Below are 19,584 nucleotides of genomic sequence, written 5' to 3' on the forward strand. Positions count from 1 at the left end.
GCCATTTCCCGTCTCCCTGCGCTGCTGCTGGAGAAGCTGACGGCTCGGTGAAGTTAGATTACAACTAGACTACGTCAGGCAAGAATAGATACGATACTTGTTTGATCCACAAGTATGCTGCCCCATAGCTTTTATACCAATCATAATTTTGTAAGCATTGCTCTAAAATTCAGTTTCCATAGTATTATATGGACATTGGTCTGTAAGAAGGGTCACAACTTTTGTCATCTCAGGGGTTAATAAGCCTTGAGCCGGGGTGGGGGACGCCTTTTGTGTCCTATTATCAGATAAAAACCAGCCGCCTATTTTAGGAAAATTCCTGCGATGAGTAGTTTGATCTGTACAAGCTCCGCACATGCCAGGCAACGTTCTGGCATCATTCAGCTATGCCCATCAATGCTGAACAGAGATGAAGAGTTAATCCCTCCAGTGATGGGTGAGGAGCAGTGCCACCATCAGAGAGCCCTTGTGTTCTGTCCCCAAAATAACCTTTATACTCCTGCGAGTAGCACGTAGCTGATCCTGTGCTCAAGTACGACTAAGTAAGATTATTCTCGCCTTTACCTATTCTGTTATACCGACTGTCATCACATTAACACTGTGTTACTATATTCTGTCCACAAAATACCATCAGCACTGTTTGTAGAGGAAAGAGTTGTTATATCTTATACAAGAATAACGTGTAGAGTATATACCAGCTCCAGCTATAGATTGACTTAAATAGGTGTACCAGAGGTAGGCATAGTCAAAAGCTGTGGACACCTCTGCACCATTTTTTTTAATTTACTAGATACAAAATTATTTTCAAAATAGTCATCATTAAAAATTTTCTACCTTTTTTCTTCTGTAGATTGCAGCTTTGGGATTCCAGTTAGGAGAAATAAGATGAAACCAAGGGAGTGTGCCAATCTATTATATGGAGACTTACAGGCCATGCAGGGCCCAATGGGGGGAAACAAATGAGCAAAATGGGTTTAATAACTTGCTCTACATTGCCACTTACTAGTTGTTGTGGCCTTAAAACATGACTGGGGATTGTTTACAAAGCCGGAAACTCTTCCAAAATGGAAAGTTACCATTAAGATTCTTACTAAAGGGTTATTCTACTCATTGAGTGTTTCTTAAGAATGTTGCAACATGTTTAGTACCAGAAATCTCTGTAGTCACCGAGGAAGGTTTCTGTGGAACCTTTATATACCGGAAGACAGTTCATGATTTTACATAGAAAGATAATATTGTCAGCCCATCTAGTCGTCTTATTATCCAAGGATAGATATATGTTTATACCAAGCAGATTTACATTCAGTCACTGTAGGTTTACCAACCACATCTGCTGGAAGTTTCTTCCTAGCGTCTACTACTCTATTACTTTCTCGTGAAGTAATATTTTCTCCTTTTGCTTCTGATTTGACCTTCTATAATTTATACATGATATTAGAAGAGGGTTTAAACTGTGTGTGTGTGTATATATATATATACACCTCTCTCTTGGAAAACATTTCTGATAATTTGTAATGGTCATTACTGATTAGGCCCGCCCACTGGACCCCTGTGCATAGAAGGACAGGGATTTCAATCAGTAAGTTAGAAGTTATGCTTAATGTTTAGCAAGACAACGTATATATCACTTTTCTCTGTTCCTTCTGCATTATAAGCCGCTGCTAACTGTCCATTCAACGTGGTGGGTTCCCCTTTAAAAGAACTCCTTAGAAAGAAAATCAAATCAACTGGTGTCAGAAAGTTATACATAGTTGTAAATTACTTCTATTAAAAAATCTGAAGTCTTTTAGTACTTGTAAGCTGCTGTATGTCCTACAGGAAGTCGTGTATTCAGTCTGACACCTCTGTCCGTGTCACTGACTGTCCTGTGCAGGAGAGGTTTTCTTTGGGAATTTTCTGCTGCTCTGGACAGTTCTAGTCATGGTCAGAGGTGGCAGCAGAGAGCACTGTGTCACACTGAAGAGTATACACCACTTCCTGTAGGACATACAGCAGCTGATAAGTACTGGAAGACTTGAGCTTTTTACATAGAAGTAAGTTACAAATCTATACAACTTTCTGACACCAGTTGATTTGAAAGAATTGTACTTAAACATGGCAGCTTAAGTACTGTGATATTTTGTTTTATGGACTATGAGCTGATCCTTTGTATAATGTGACTTATATTTAGCTGTATGGTTCTACTTTTCTCTTTTCAGAAAGAAATCCAGGCAATGAGTCAGTGCCATCACCCCAACATTGTGTCTTACTATACCTCGTTCGTGGTTAAGGATGAGCTCTGGCTGGTCATGAAGTTGCTAAGTGGAGGTGAGCGATGCCTGCTATTACACTTAAAGGGATACATCATGGTTGTATCAGTCAACCGGGTTCGTTGCAATCGGCGACCGCAGTTAAAGCTGTGATGGCTCAGAAGATATTTTAGTAAGGGAAGCGCCCAAAGGGGATCTGTCAGCTGTAGTTTCAACCTACTGACACTGTTAGATAGCTGTTTGGGCAAGGAGACACATGGTACCTTTCATATATCTGTCTGTGCTTCCATAAGGTAGAAAAATGCTTTCTAGTGCAAAGTGTCGAAGAGGCGTTCTCAACCTCCTAAAGTGATCCCGTCCCGTAACTTGGTCTCAAATCTCATTTCTGTGTTGGGCATACAAATTGTGCACATTTTGATTGAAAGCAGCTGACTGTCAATCAAGTACAGATAGGCATGTAGCAAGGATGCGTTACAGCCCTAAGCACTTCAGGAGCTTGGGAACACCTTTTTGCCACTTTGCATCAGAGAATAAAATTATTAAAAATTTGGGACAATGCAGACACATATGTTATATGACTCTAAGAAAGCTAAACCTGCAGCAGTTCTGCAGCAGATTTGATGGCCCAGATTAGATTCGAAGCAAATCTGCAACTTCAGATCTGCTGCAGATCCTGTACGTGTGAACGCACCCTTAGGGTCAGTTCAGACGTACAGACTCGCACCGTAAATGTGGCTGCGAGTCTGTCAGGTCCTGGCAGTTCACTGTCACAACATACTTGCAGCGGTCGGAACAACCGCTGCGTGTATGTAATTCTGCCGGCCCGTTAACCCCTGCGGCTCCCGCTGCTGCCGCTGCCCCTGTGTCTGTATACATTGCCTGTCCTCGCTGCACGGGGTCCCGGCGTACTGCTCAAACGCCTGGCCAATCAGGGTGTTGCCTAGCCGTAGCCACTGATTGGCCGGGCGGGAGAGCAGTACGCCGGGACCCTGTGCAGCGTGGACAGGTAATGTATACAGATACAGCGGGCGACGGCAGCAGCGGGAGCCGAAGGGGTTAACGGGAACGACCGCTGCGAGTAAGTTGTGACAGTGAACTGCCAGGACCTGACAGACTCGCAGCCAGATTTACGCTGTGAGTCTGTACGTCTGAACTGACCCTTAGGAGACGTCTTTGTAAGCTTGCAGCTGAGACCATTTCCTGCAGTGGGGCATAAAAGGCAGCAAGCGGAGGAGTGATGCATGTAGCTGGGCCTCTCACCCAGCTTATATAGAGATCAGTTGGGGTCTAAACATCCAGGCCCTGACTGATCAAAACTTTGGACATGAGCCATATGAGGGCTTTTTTTATTTTTTTATTTGTGAGGTGAAATTGAAAAAAAAGAAAAACTAACAAAAAACCCTCAACCTTGCAACGTTTTTATGGCGCACTTATCGCAAAATTGACATGTTATCTGTATGATTACAGTAATACCCAATTTTTTTTATAGTGTTTTTTTTTTTTAAATAAAAATACTTATCTCCCTTGTGAACACTATTTGTTTTATTTTTCAGTCTATATAACTATGTAAGGCTTGTGTTGTGCACCAGAATCTGTAGTTTTTATTAGTACCATTTTGGGCTAGATGAGGCGTGTGGATTGCCTTTTATTTAGTTTTTTTTCCTGGAATGTGATGTAACTAAAAAGGAGTAACATTGGGTGTTTTCAATGTATTTTTTTTTGGTGTTGTTGATTATAAATCCCAGCCATTTTTATGATTAGGAGTCCAGTGGGCGGTCCTTGTCGCTGAGTGACAGCCTTCCCTGTATAAGTACACACTTAGCTCTCTGTCCCTTTAAAATAACTAATAAATGACTAATTTAACTGAAATTTCTAAACTGTACAAGTCTGATCTGTCCTCCTACTCTATGATGTATTACCGGCAGGTTGCATTCTACTGTTGCCGTATTGCTGAGACAAATAAGAATTTTTAAATTACTTTTAAACAAGCTGTATCTGTCTTTCGATATCATTATAAATCCATTTAGTGAAGGGCATAGCAGCCTTGCTTTTTCCATATCCCACCTATACAATACTCTATGGCCTGTGGAGCAGTTGTCGGGCAGCCATTTAACCAGCCAGGCCTGACTAATGATGCTGCGCTCCTGTTAATATTACTTTATTCTGTTTAGTTAAGACATTGTGGAGCTACAACTTTTTTTCTTCAGAGTAACTAGATTTAACAAATTCTAGTCAAGTAATAATTTTCTTATGTGCAAAGTTGTCAGGCTCTGAGGTGGGGGGTAAAAAAGGAGACAAAGTAGGGTGTCGGAGAACTCCTTGTCAAAAATAAGACACGTTGGGTGGTAATACTATGAATTTTTAAATTGAAAAAGGAAGTATCCATTCTTGTGAAAGTTGCAAAGTTTTTCTGTTCTGAAAAACTATTTTTAAAGGGAAAGTATGAGCTGGTTAGTCGAATCTAACCTGCTGATCCTTACAGCACAGGGGCGCTGAGGATAACGTTTCTTACCGTCCTCCTCTGTGCTGTTTCCGTGCAGTTTGAAGTTAAATTGCTTTGCTAAAAAGGAGGTTTGGTGCACTGGGGGTGGGATTACCACCCCCGGGACTGCCCCTTCTAATAAATGTCAGCGGAGCAGGGCGGATGCGTGCACTGGTTGTGGTAGTCCTGCCCCCAGTGCATCAAATCACCTTATATGAAATGGAAATAATCTGTAATAAAGGGGTATTCTGGCACCACAAAAGTGTTTGGAAATGGACTAGGGATGCACTTAAAATAAAAACTAACAAAAAATAAATACTCCCTTGCCCTGATCCCACTACAGTTCCCTGTCTGATGGCTGCCAGTCCCTGCAGCTTGCCACTGCTTCCTGACATCACCTCATGATCTGCCTTAGCCCCTTGGCTTAGGGCCCTATTCCACCGGACGATTATCGTTTGCATAATCGTTAACGATTAACGATCTCAAACGACCCCTATTGCGAAAGACCTGAAAATGTTCACTCATTTCCATGGAACAATAATCGTTACTTATGATCATAATTGCGATTGTTTTTCCTTCGCTATTTATTCGCTGTTGCGTTAGTATCTACTGCAAACGACTGAACGACGTCTTATTCAATGCGAACGATTTGCGAACGTTTTGCGAATAAAAATAGGTCCAGGTCTTATAAAGCGATCAACGATTTCTCGTTCGGTCGTTAATCGTTAACTGCATTTCAACCAAACGATTATTGTTTAGATTCGAACGATTTAACAATAATCTGAACGATAATCGTCTGGTGGAATAGGGCCCTTAGTTTGTTTTGGGGACAATGTGTCACTGGAAATATCAGAGATCAGTAGAGATTGGAAGTAGGAAGACCGGGAACTGTAGGGGGATCAAGGCAGGTGAGTATGGTTTTATACTTTTACTTAATTTTATTTTTTAAACCATTTTTATGGGACGAGAATATTCCTTTTACTTGTTTTGCTACAGTAAATTTGTTATTACTGATGTTATACTCCTCTTTTAGACCATAGTCTGCTTTCAGAAGTCTGCCTGTGTTATACACTAATCTTCCATCTCTCATATTAATAACACATATGTTGACTGTCAGCAGAATGTGTTGGCAGATACCTGACGCGTCTGTCCCTCGGCTGTCATTTTAGGTGTAGACTGAGAGAATGCCCAGAAGTAGAGAAAATCCTGTGTAACTAGTAATTAGATTTCACATCCCGGATGGAATTAGAGTAATGGTGATTGACGGATTTGATAATCCCTTAGGGTACGTCTAATATCATCATTTCTGGAATGTGTAATTACCATTTACAGTGTTACAGACGGACTATGGGATTGGTGAAACTAGCTGCTAAATGCAAAAGCATAAGCTGCTATGTGTGAACACACCCTTAGGTCACTGCTATGAAAATATGGAGTAATAGGGGTTTAATATACATGGTTTATTGGGTGAAGCATTAGGAGCATTGTGTTATGATCTTATGGGTGACTCTCCCCAGTCATTGGTATTATATTACAAAAAGGTGATTGGCGATGAGTAATAAACCACCCAAACTGAGTATACTGTGACCTATGATAGGTAACCATATTTTCTAACTCTACAGGATCCGTCTTGGACATCATCAAACATATAGTTGCAAAAGGAGAACACAAGAATGGGGTATTGGATGAAGCTAGCATCGCCACCCTGCTCAAAGAAGTTCTGGAGGGACTTGAATACCTACATAAAAATGGTCAGATCCACAGGTTGGTATTATATTGTGGATATATTGCACTATATATTTTGGATCTCTCTCTCTCTCTCTCTCTCTCTCTGTGTATGTATGTGTATGTATGTATGTATCTATGTATGTGTGTATATGTGTGTATATATATATATATATATATATATATATATATATATATATATATATATATATATATATAATATATGTGTGTGTGTGTGTGTGTATATATATATATATATATATATATATATATATATATATATATATATATATATATATATATATATATATATATATAGCCATGTAGGTCCCTTTTAGTTGAAAGTATAATTACATCTTCTCTGTATACGGTAATGGGTCTTGGCAGCATCATTGATTCATCCTCGCCATCTTTTAGGAAAGACAAGAAGTACTCCCATTTGTATATGGTCATCATATGGGCTGTGTAGATACTTTTCTGCTTTCCTCTTATAACATCCCCTTCCTTAGTTTCGGAGACAGGACAGAGTGTCTTGTAAAATGACATCTTGCCTATTCTATATTTTCGCACCTTCTCAGGGAGTCCTGACTTGTAATTTTCTAGTCATGGCTATACACAGTACGTCCCACCCTTCATGCTAACATATCTTCCATGCTGATCTGTATGTACACTTACTTCCCACCAACTCGCATGCTTGTGAGATGTAGCACAACACGTGGGCAGTGAGTACGGATGGAGTCGTCTTCCATAGATTATTAGCTCGGTTGCAAATTTTTGATGAAAACTAATGACTCTTGTGTAAGGAATATTGCTATAGACACAATAGTATGTGGATCCCATCACTGGTCACACATTGGCATCCAGTATCTTCTTTTTGACCAATACCATGTTGAGGACCCAGTCAGGCAGCTGTCTTTACCCTCGTACCTTCTTGTAACCATTAGAGCAACGACATGGGGAGGGGGGTGTGGAGTGCAGTCAAAGCGGAAGGTTCAGGTTTTCTATATTGCGATTACACTTGAAAAACTTTATATACTTGTTTTAGATAGCTGTAAATCCCCTTTACTTTGCCATGTATCTATTGTTGTAATATTAGTGATTGATATATCCTTCATAATGAGCTGACTCTCTCTAGTAACCTGAGATATACGGATCAGGTGTAACCTGTATGGAGTCCACATTCATCTTCAGGTACAACTGAGACAGGTGTATTGTACATCACACACCTGAGCTGTGGCTATATGCGGAGGTATGGGTGTGAGAAAGTTTCTTCAGAAACTCAACTAATCACCCTTGAGTGTGTGTAGTGTGAGCTCAGAAAGCCTTTCAAGTCCTTTATCTTTTTTTTTTGTGCCTTTGATCTGTATTCATAAACACTTACTGTTGAAATAAAGGGTTGATTTGAGGATATATATTAGACTTACAGGTAATCAATTTTTTTTTTAAATCTTAAAAGGGAACCTGTCACATTTAAAGTGAATCTGTAGGCACTAGAGAAGAGCGAATTTTGAGCACACTTGGATACAGCCTTAGGGAGTCCCGGAAAACATGGATACAGCCTATGGCTATATCCCTGTTTTTCAGGCAGCTTTAGGGTGGCATCCAACTTCTCCAGCCACTGGTGATCAAATGCTGGCCTAGGGCACAGACACTGCTCCTCCAGATTATTTGGACCCCGGGCCTCACATGGAATTACCGCTGCAATGCAACACTGCTGGTGGTTAGGGATGATCGGGGTGCCTACAGATTTGCTTTAACAATGCAGTTGACTCTATCAGCATCATGTTATAGAGCAGGAGGAACCTAGCTGCCCAATGTTCTGCAGGAAGTAGTGTATTCTTTCCAGTGTGACACAGAGCTCTCTGCCGCCACCTCTGTCAGAGACAGGAACTGTCCAAAGCAGTAGCAAATCCCCATAGAAAACCTCTCCCGCTCTGGGCAGTTCCTGTCATGGACAGAGGTGGCAGCAGGGAGCGGTGTATCTGACTGGAGAGAATACAACTTTTCCTGCTGAACATGCAGCAGCTGATGAGCACTGGAAGACAGGTGATTTTATATAGAAGTAATTTACAAATCTATATAGCTTTTTGGTTCTAGTAGATATTTTTAAAAATATATATTTTTTTGCCATAGTTTCCCTTTAAACCAACAATACTAGTTGGTTATTTTGAATACACCAGTCTGTTCAGCTCCTCCTGCTCTATAACATGCTGCCTACAGATTGAACTGCATTTTCAATGTGACAGGTTCCCTTTACATCAAGAAATTCACTGTAAGCTGAGAACCTGCACATGTCACATGAGCAAGTCTTCTTGGAAATGCAGCAGATCCTAAGGGCCCTTTTACACTGAAAGATTATCTGACAGATTATCTGCCAAAGATTTGAAGCCAAAACCAGGAATGGATTTAAACCTGCTCTCGGTTTATAGTCCATTCCTGGCTTTGGCTTCAAATCTTTGGCTGATAATCTTTCCGTGTAAAAGGGCCCTTACTCTGAGCCCTAGTGACAATGCCGAGTCCCATTGCTTTCATGATTCTACATTAACTGGCAATTGAAGTGTCGGAGTGGGCTTCTCGGTAGATGTTTTGTAGTTGTAGCAGTAGTAGTAGTAGTAGTAGTAGTAGTAGTAGTAGTAGACCATTATGAGTTATCTTACTCTAAGGGTGGTATTACACGGAACGATAATCGTTCGAAAAATCGTTAAATTGTTCGAATTTGAATCTAAAAAAGTTTCTGCACCTACAGGCAGGGAATGGGTAACGCTGTCTAGAATATAAGGAACTCCTCTTACCCCATACTGTCGGGATGGTCTTAATGGTTCCAGGAGACTTCCGAACTTCATAGAATACCACAGGAAGTAACTTTTTGTGTATTTGTCTATAGGGACGTTAAAGCTGGTAACATACTCTTGGGTGAAGACGGCTCCGTGCAAATAGCAGGTAACATTATTATTATTTTGCCTGGGAATGGATAGAATTACTTAATGTGTGTGACATACAGGTTTCTTCAACAGAGGAACGATGAGCTGGTGGGACACCTTTATAAAGTTTTCATTTCAGTAATGTTCCATCTTATAGACTTTACATGGTGGAAGTTAGTTCGGGTTAACAGAGCAAGTGCTGTATGACAAGGAAGCTGAGTGGGGGGAGCAGAGCAATGCTGGGAGGGTTAAATAACATGGTAACAGAGTACTACTTAAAGTGTCGCTGTCGTTTAATTTTTTTTTGCAGAAATCAATAGTACAGGTGATTTTAAGAAACTTTGTAATTGGCTTTATTAGCCGAAAAATGCATTTTTTATCATGAAAAAGCAGTCTGAAGCTCTCCCCCCCCCCCCCCCCCCCCCCCCCCCCTGTCTTCATTGTTTTCTATGGAGAGGGGAGGGGTTGAGGGAGATGAGGCACCAAAACAGGACAACAAAGAGTTAATTTACAGCTACATCACCGGGCTATCTCCTCTGAAGTCAGCACTGACCTCTGAATACCAGCTTTCACACAGGTCCCGCTGTGTAATTCTTTGTTCTCTGCTGGCGACTAATCTACCCTACGTGATCTCAAGAGCACAGCCCCAATTCTTTGTTTTAAATGGATAGGTGAGTGCTACCATGAATCCTGTGTCATGCCACCAGTAAAGCGTCCTGAGACCATTCATTGGTTGGATTGCTTTTCATCAGAGGGTGTGGACCTACTGACACTGAAAACTGCTACAAATAAAGAAGGTTATCTAAACTTCCTTCAACGATCCAGGAGTGATTTGGTGATGAGCAATGGTTTCCCCCGCATGACAGAGCGCCAAGGCAAAGGTGATATCTAAGTAAAAAAAAAAAAAAAACACACTTGGGCCCATGCCCAGGAAACTCCACTGATCTGATTCCTATTGAAGACCTTTAGTCAATCCTCAAAAAGGGGGTGGACAAAGAAAACCCTAGAAATTGTGATAAACTCCAGTGACCGTTTAGGTAAGAATCCGGATTTGGACCAGAAGATGATATCGAGCCCGTCAGAGAGAATTGCAGGAGTCTTGAACAAGGGGCAATACTGTGAATATTGAATCTTTGCATGAGTTTATGATTAAAGTTTAAATGCTTGTACATATATATATCAATCAAACATGGAAACATGCGACTAAAAAAATCTAAAACACCAAAGCGAGATTTTCTAAAAACAAAAAACTTTTGGCCATGACTGCAAATCCCTAAAGGGACAACAAATAAAAAAAAAATCTTGCTCTTGGCTAAATATGTGAAGGCCCCATGCTTGGCTGAATATGCCTGGTATGCTGACTGTGTCATAATTCACACATTACATAGGGATTCTCAGTCTTGCATTATTTGTTATATCACATCACATTTGCATCATGATGACAGCGCACAACACATCACCATCTGACCTAAATGCTGTATGCAGCGACTGTCAGATGACTATAGAATCTCCTCTTTATAACTAAATACTGTTCATCCTAATTTATTCTGTATAATGTTGTGAACATTAACACCCAGATTGTATGTTCTCCTTTATTTCTCTGAATACAACCTATTGTTCCCTCCTTGTTTTCTGCATGTTATAGAAGCACATTGGCGTTTTCCTGCCTACATAGAGCAGCATATGGGGTTATTCAGGCATAATATAGAGGCTCTTGTGTAAATCTATTTAACTTGATGTGTTATTTATGAGATGTCTTCCATCTCGTGGCTTCTTGTTACCCTCTGTTATGGTGACCCTAATGCAGCCTACATTTCCCGTTGAGCCTCTGGTTTGGAGGGGACTGAGTTTCATAAGTGCACTTGTTCTACTTTGAGTCTTGTCCCAGGGCAGCTAGTGATGGATGTGTGCTATAAAACTGCTGTCCCAACTCCAGAGTCTCAGTGTATTTCTACATGGTGCAGATTCAGCCAATCATTTATGGGAGGGGAGTGTAGTGTGAAGCTGCATCTCATAGGATACACTGAAGATCCTTTGCACAGCAGATAGCAGAGATGGGTGTAAGGGTCCTATTCCACGGGCCGATGGGGGCCCGATCTATAATGTAAACGAGTACCGATCTGCTTGATTGGCTCTCGTTTACTGGGCCTATTACATGGCCCAATAATCGTTTAGCGAGGGCTGCAGGGACATAGTTACTGATGTCTTTGCAGCCCTCGTTTAAACACCATACTTTACCTAAACATGTTGCAGGTCTTCTCCTGCGTTCCTTCTTCCTCCCGGTCCCTCACACAGCAGCAGCTTCAGTGTGGCCTGTCTGAGCTGACAGACCGCTCAGGCAATCACTAGCCGCGGCGGTCCTGGCCAGTGATTGGCTGAGTGGTCTGTCAGCTAAGACAGGCCACACCGAAGCTGCTGCTGCGCGCGAGACCGTGAGGAAGAAGGAGCGCAGGAGAAGACCTGCAACATGCTTAGGTAAAGCATGGTACTTGTGAAATCGTCGGTCGCTATTTCACGCAGTGATGCGCTGTCGGTGCCCGATGATTTTAGGTTTGAACCTAAATAAACGATCAGCCGATGACACCATAATCGGCTGATCGTTGTCTTTATTCCATGGAGCGATAATCGGCCGAGTCAGGCAGATTATTGCTCCGTGGTATAGAACCCTTAGTGTGTACACTGCTGAATGATAAAACAAACAATCCAGCGAGCCTCAGAGGATAAAAATTTCACTTATTTATTTTTCCAGCATTGAAAATGATACCATCTATCATTGCGTGGTTGCCTGGCACACACCTACGTGTTTCAGTTGCGCTTAAGCAATCTTAATCATGGTCACCAAGATTAAGATAGCTTGAATACAATTGAAGCGCGTAGGCATGTATCAGGCAGCCATGCGATAATAGATGGCATCATTTGTAATGCTGGAGAAATATGTGAAAAATGTTATCCTCAGAAGCTGGCTAGATCATTTGTATTTGTAACGGTGTGCTGACCAATGGGGGGGCCAGGTGTCCGGACCCCACCGATTAGATACTGATGATCAATCTTGAAGATAGATCAATTTTTTCACTGGACACCCTCTTTAAATAAATATGCACATAATGTAAGGAGATCCTGGTAGAAGATACACGCTCTAGGTTTAACCGTACTGTGTATAGTTCCGACTGACCTCCCTCTGGTTACAAGCTTAATGCTGTTTACAGAGTCTGAGAGAAAAGGCATATATCCTCTGACGGTATTGTGATTACTGACTACAGGTAATCTATAGTACAATTGTTGTACACAGTGTAGTGTGAATACTACCACCGTTTAGTCCAGAGCATAGTGTAAATGCTGCCACAGACTGTCCACAGTCAAGTGTAAACTCTGCTGTCAGTTTGTTCACTGCTCCAGTATAAACACTGCTGTCAGTCTGCCTATAGTCTAATGTAAACACTGCTGTCAGTCTGCCTGCAGTCTAATGTAAACAGTGCTGTCAGTTTGTCCACTATCAACCCTGCTGTCAATCTGTCTATAGTCTAATGTAAACACTGCTGTCAGTCTGCCTATAGTCTAATGTAAACACTGCTGTCAGTCTGCCTATAGTCTAATGTAAACCCTGCTGTCAGTCTGCCTGCAGTCTAATGTAAACAGTGCTGTCAGTTTGTCCACTATCAACCCTGCTGTCAATCTGTCTATAGTCTAATGTAAACACTGCTGTCAGTCTTTCTATAGTCTAACATAAACACTGCTGTCAGTTTGCCCACGATCTAATGTAAACACTGCTGTCAGTCTGTCTGCTACAAATACTGCTGTAAGTATGTCCATGGTCTAATGAAAACACTGCTGTCAGTCTGTCCAATACAAACACTATCAGTCTGTCCATTGTCTAATGTAAACACTGCTGTCAGTCTGTCCACAGTCTAATGTAAACACTGCTGTCAGTCTGTCTGCTATAAACACTGCTGTCAGTCTGTCCACGGTCTAATGTAAACACTGCTGTCAGTCTGTCCACAGTCTAATGTAAACACTGCTGTCAGTCTGCCTGCTACAAACACTGCTGTCCAATACAAACACTATCAGTCTGTCCATTGTCTAATGTAAACACTGCTGTCAGTCTGTCCACGGTCTAATGTAAACACTGCTGTCAGTCTGTCCACGGTCTAATGTAAACACTGCTGTCAGTCTATTCACTATAAACTCTGCTGTCAGTTTGTCTATAGTCTAATGTAAACACTGCTGTCAGTCTGTCCACGGTTTAATGTAAACACTCAGTCTGTCCGCTACAAACACTGCTGCCTGTCTGTCCACGGTTTAGTGTAAACACTGCTGTCAGCCTGTCCTCTACAAACACTGCTGTCACTCTGTCCAGGGTCTAATGTAAACACTGCTGTCAGTCTATTCACTATAAACACTGCTGTCAGTCTGTCTATAGTCTAATGTAAACACTGGCTGTCAGTCTGTCCAGGGTCTAATGTAAACACTGCTGTCAGTTTGTCCACTATAAACACTGCTGTCAGTTTGTCCACTATAAACTCTGCTGTCAGTGTGTCCACAGTCTGATGTAAATGCTGTATTCAGTTTTGGCTACAAAAAAAAAAAAAAAAATCAGCTGGCTCATAAACCCTTTTAGCCTGGAGCCCTGTCTGGGCACAGATGAGGTTCCAGGAGAGTCAGAGCTGTCACCATGTAATACTGCTTACTGATTCCCTTTATACTCCAGCTATATATTTTGTCAACTAATCCTAGCCAATATCTTTTGCAGACTTTGGCGTAAGCGCATTTCTAGCCACAGGAGGTGACATCACCAGGAATAAAGTCAGGAAGACGTTTGTGGGCACACCTTGTTGGATGGCACCTGAGGTCATGGAGCAGGTACTGCAGCCAGTTCCTATTGTAATTCTTATTATTGACTGTAAGAGCTGGAGTCTTAGGGCCCTTTTACACGGAAAGATTATCTGACAGATTATCTGCCAAAGATTTGAAGCCAACTATAAACAGAGTTCAGGTAATAAAGGAAAGCCTAAGATTTCTCCTATTTTCAAATCCATTCCTGGTTTTGGCTTCAAATATTTGGCAGATAATCTGTCAGATAATCTTTCCGTGTAAAAGGACCATAATTCACCTGACCTCAGTAGGACTTGAGAAGTGCTTGACATGTCAGACATAAGGCTAGTATAAGATACTCAATTTTATAGGGAGTGTCACTTTAAATAATATTATTGACATGTCAGAAGTTTTATTTAAAGTGACAATGTCCATTTAGGAAGGACAACCCCAAATAATATGTTAAAATAAAGTTATCCAATATATGAGTAATTGGTTTGTTATAGTACAGTAATTGGTTTCTGTCCGTTTTGCTTCTAGTCTCACGAGATTTCCCATTATATAACGTTTCTGGGCTGAAAGCAATTACCAGATTATCAGATTATATGGATGATCTGATGCTGGATTAAAATAATCTCAATATAGTCACTGAAGTTAAAACAGCTTGGGATGTCTTACATGATATGTTGTAGCAACTGGACGCGTCTGACGTCATCATCGGAGGTGTGCTATAACCGCGCCTGTCTTTTTATTGTCTTTTAGGTCAGGGGATATGATTTTAAAGCGGACATCTGGAGTTTTGGAATCACCGCTATTGAATTAGCTACAGGGGCAGCTCCATATCATAAATACCCTCCAATGAAGGTATGTAATAAATAAATTATGTATGTGTATATATATATATATATATATATATATATATATATATATATATAAAAAACATTTTTTATTTATTTTATTAATTTTGTTTATGTATTTTTGCCATGCCCTTCTCCTCTATGCTCATCTATTTGTGGGGTCTGTGTCTGTTTCTTCCCAGGTATTAATGCTGACACTCCAGAATGATCCTCCCACTCTAGAGACTGGTGTACAGGATAAGGAGATGCTGAAGAAGTATGGAAAGTCCTTTAGGAAGATGATTTCTTCGTGCCTTCAGAAAGACCCAGAGAAAAGGTAACAAGTGACAAGTCTTTGCATTACGACGTCACCTTCAGGCAGTGATTGTCAAGGTGACGTTTCTTTGTTGACCGGTATGTTAGTTATAATGTTCTAGTTAAAAACGGCAAAAACAGCATTTGTGTGCATCCACTTTGATCCGTTTTTTCATTGACTTATTATAAAAAAAAATATAAAAAAAGGATAAAAATCTGATTTATTTAGCATAAACGTGGTCAACCACGTTTTTGTGTATGTTAAAAAACTGATGCACTAGATATCACTGCTGAGATACACTGTGATGCTGAGATACAGCCGAGGGGCATCCGACTCATTCGCTCTATAGACTCTAATGAAGCAAACAAGTTGTATATGATTGACAGATGGAAAGTGAAGTTCTGCTGATCAGTATCTTTTGATGTGTGTTACTGTTTCTTCCCTTTACAGCATAACTCTCATTTTAGGGTTATTTTTCTGAAAACAATAAATATCTATAGTACAAGCGATTTTAAGAAACTCTGTAATAGTTTTTATTGACCAAAAGAGTTTCCTTCTGTACTGAAAAATCTGTTTTCCTAGCTCCCCCCTCACTGCAGAAGAAGCAGTGTGCATTATGTGGCTATGGAGAGGGAAGGGGTTGAGAGGAGTGAGTGAGCACGGAGCAGCCCTGCACAGCACAAAACCCTGCAATCTTCTCTCAGCAAGTTCCTAGATAAGCACCGACCTTTCTGACCCCTGAATCCAGTGTTTTAGGTGCCCAGACAGTCTACAAACAGCTGACCTTCATGTCACCTCTTCCTGCTCACTCATCTCCCTCGGCCCCTCCCCCCTCCATAAGATATAATGGACACAGCAGAACTTGTCTTCACTGGCTTCTCTGTAATGAAGACGGATTTGCCTGATAATGCACAGATAAGAAGTCAGGGGGGGGAGGCTTGGAAATTGCTTTTTGAGTACAGAAAGAGGCTTTTTTGCCTAATAAAACCTATTAGAGTTTCTTAAAATCGCTTATACTGCTGTTTTCTGCAATAAAAAAAAAACGACAGTTACGCTTTAAGAGTAATAAAAAGTTATTGGATATTGGCTTTGACTGTCAGCATTTTTGATTACACGTATAAATAAAGTAATTGACCAGTGACCATAGGTCACCAGGAGCCTCAATAATAGTACATCTTACTTCTTGTAGGCCAACAGCAGCAGAACTTTTGAAGCACAAGTTCTTCCAGAAAGCCAAGGTACGTCATGTGTTTATATAGAGAAATACTCTGTGGATGGTTCGGCTGTAGACGTGAAGCTATAATTACTCTGAGCTGCGAACAGACTGAGACTTGCTTTTATTGCATTTAACCTGACAGCATCCTCATATCCGTGAAGGATGATCTGTGTATCAGCTATTTTTAGGAAAACATATTCAGAAGTGTGTTCTATTTAGCTGGAAATGAAATGACAATCGCCGTCACTTCTGAGGCAGCTGTAGATAAGGTGTATAAGGTGTTCAGAAATAATGTGTGGACCAATAATGAATTTCAGGGATGCATGATGTCTGTGATCACCTGATGATTGCTCATTCATTGGCCGTTTACCGGATCTTTTACACAGCAATATCGCCCCATGTACTTTGGTCTTGTTTCCTATCCCCATTATACTGTGCACAGAGCTTTGAGCTGAACGTTTCCCCACTTCTGTCCCCTCTCATATCATATAGTTTTGGAGAGAGACCACTTGCAGCACCCCTCACCTCCCTAATGAGTGCTATAAAGAGAATCTGCAGACATGGATAGGGGAGTCACAGGCTAATAGAATACATTGTCACTAGTATTGATGTGTGTAGAACAATTTAACCTTTACCTGTCACAATTTTTAAAAAAGAAATCAACAGAGGTTGTGATCGCAAGTAGTTTTATTGTTATACAGTATACTTTATTACTTTAAAAACAACATAATACATGTGACCAAACTGGTCCATGCTGATATTTGGTCTTTTCTTTGTTCAAAAAAAAAAAAAAAAAAAGACAGTGCTCTGTGTCATGCAACAGTTCATTCGGTATAATGTCAATGTGGTTACAGAGGTTTTGGTGCTGTGTGACTGGAGAGCTGACCATACAATGTGAGCACTCCCAGGATTCTCTGCTACTGAATATGGACGTGCAGTAGCTGTACACATGCACAGTGTAGGGTGACACCTAGTGGCCATATGTATAAAGTTGATTTAAACATAGAAAACTTCTATGTGTTGTGTTCATAACCCCTGTTAGTTTCTTAAAATTTCGCTTATCATAGACATCTGTAATATTTAGATTAGGTTTTTATTTTTAAAAAAATCCTCTCTGGCCCATTCACTCTCTGATAGTCTGAGACCACCTCTTCTGTACACTTACATTTTGGTAGATTTCTATGTGTCTTACTTCAAAGTCAGTTGACCGCATCTGCCAAGATATATATACATATATATACACCTCAGAATGAGCTATCATCTGATAGAACAGAAGGTGGTATGTGTTGTATAAACTATATTTTCCCCTCAGGGAAAAAAAGGACTCGTTCATACAGCAGATACGTGTATGATCCTGCAGATGCTGCAAGCTGCCTATGAAATAAAAACACCCTATATTGTATGGCAAGAATATAATCTGTCTCTTATTAGACGTAGACTGAAGACAGTCGCTCAGATTTCACAGCAGCTCTCTGTCTGTATAGGAAGTAAGAAGGTAGGGGGTGCAGCACACAGTGTGATCAGGGTAATGTGATGTGAGCATGCACGTCCACCTTACAACTGTACAACCGCTGGATATAACCTAGGACGAGCTAATACAAACAGTAGATGACCCATACACAATGACCGGAGGGACCAGCCGACACTCTTATGTGCATGGGGGCCCACTCCACTGGTTGGGCATCTTGGATGACAACTGTCTCTGCATTCAGAGAGCAAGAATGTTCCACTGAATAAACAGGAGAGATAGCTGTCAGGCAAACAAATGCTTGTCCTAGAGCTGTTAAGGGTGAATGGGCACCTTAAAGGGGAAGTCCGAGCAAAATAATTTTAAGATGTGTTATTTCCCAACAAAAGTTATGAAAATTACTAATAGACACTTATTGTGGGAAACGCATTTTCTCTGCACTTACTACAGCATGGCGTGTTCAAACTGCCGACTCCTGCTGCTCCAGTCTGTCTCACCGCTGCAGCAGGTGTCGGCAGTTTGTGATGTTACCTCACTAACTTTACAGGGACCTGAACACACCATGCTGTAGTAAGTGCAGAGAAAATGCACTATAGGTGTGTTTCCCATAATAAGTGTCTATTAGTAATTTTCATAACTTTTGTTGGGCAATAAAATATCTTAAAATTTTTTTGCCCGGAATTCCCCCTTTAAGAGCAGCTAATGTAATATGTGTAACAGCAAACCAGTCTCCTACTTTACCCTGTAGAGTCTCTGCTAGGGAATAGAAGCTGCATCTTATAGAATCTCATAGAATTATACTACTATCACACTGTGCCATTCTTCCTGTTAAAGTGACAAATCCCATTGTAAGTCAATGCAGTCCATCAGAAACCATTGACCGATCCGGCATTGTGAGCCTTAGCATTATTTTGTTATTGTTAATGACCGTTTTAAGGCATCCCTTTTAGGATACCGTTCAGTATCTAGTTCTTTTATTACTATTTCACAGGTGTTTTTCCTATAAAGGATATCTTTTTTTTTGGCATTACATTACTGAGACTTCAGCTACAATTGTCAGATTGTTCTTGCGGTGTCTTGTATTCTCTTCTTTGATGGAAACTGATCCATTGTTCCTTTTTACAGAACAAAGAATTCTTACAAGAGAGGTTACTCCATAAGGCCCCCAGCATTACAGAGAGGGCAAAAAAGGTGAGCGCTTTGTCTACAGAGTTAAAGATTGAATCCATTTTATTCTCTGGTGGCCTCAGTATCGTGAACATTCAGTTTAAACAAAATTGTATTTTTTTGAGGGGGTGAATGGGAAGTGACTGCCATGCCGCTCCAGTGCCATTGATCTGAAGTAAAATGAAATCTAACATAGTGAATATTGAATACCTGTTGCGGGCCCGGGGCTGCTGCACGGGTTACTCATTGCACCTGGCAAGTGGAGTTACTGATTTAAAGGGATATTCCTATCTCAGCCTGTTAGTGTAGGGCATAACAAGCTGGGTGACCACCACAGATCCTGACAATGGTAACTCAATCACCCTGCAATGAATGGAAAACTCACCACGCTTGCA

At 40.9% G+C, this 19,584-nt stretch overlaps 1 protein-coding gene across 3 annotated transcripts in view; it reads left to right on the forward strand.

The window, feature by feature from the left end:
- The window catches only part of OXSR1 (oxidative stress responsive kinase 1), a 72,330-nt gene that overhangs the window by 42,280 nt on the left and 10,466 nt on the right, over positions 1-19,584 (forward strand). For all 3 annotated transcript variants that reach the window (XM_069958839.1, XM_069958841.1, XM_069958840.1), the window contains 8 exons: positions 2,199-2,307; positions 6,354-6,495; positions 9,341-9,396; positions 14,125-14,234; positions 14,949-15,050; positions 15,226-15,359; positions 16,528-16,576; positions 19,148-19,213. In XM_069958839.1, the coding sequence (XP_069814940.1) occupies positions 2,199-2,307; positions 6,354-6,495; positions 9,341-9,396; positions 14,125-14,234; positions 14,949-15,050; positions 15,226-15,359; positions 16,528-16,576; positions 19,148-19,213 (768 nt within the window). The remainder of the gene's footprint in view (positions 1-2,198; positions 2,308-6,353; positions 6,496-9,340; positions 9,397-14,124; positions 14,235-14,948; positions 15,051-15,225; positions 15,360-16,527; positions 16,577-19,147; positions 19,214-19,584) is intronic.

This window comes from Dendropsophus ebraccatus, chromosome 2 (assembly GCF_027789765.1).
Source record: "Dendropsophus ebraccatus isolate aDenEbr1 chromosome 2, aDenEbr1.pat, whole genome shotgun sequence".
NCBI lineage: Eukaryota > Metazoa > Chordata > Amphibia > Anura > Hylidae > Dendropsophus > Dendropsophus ebraccatus.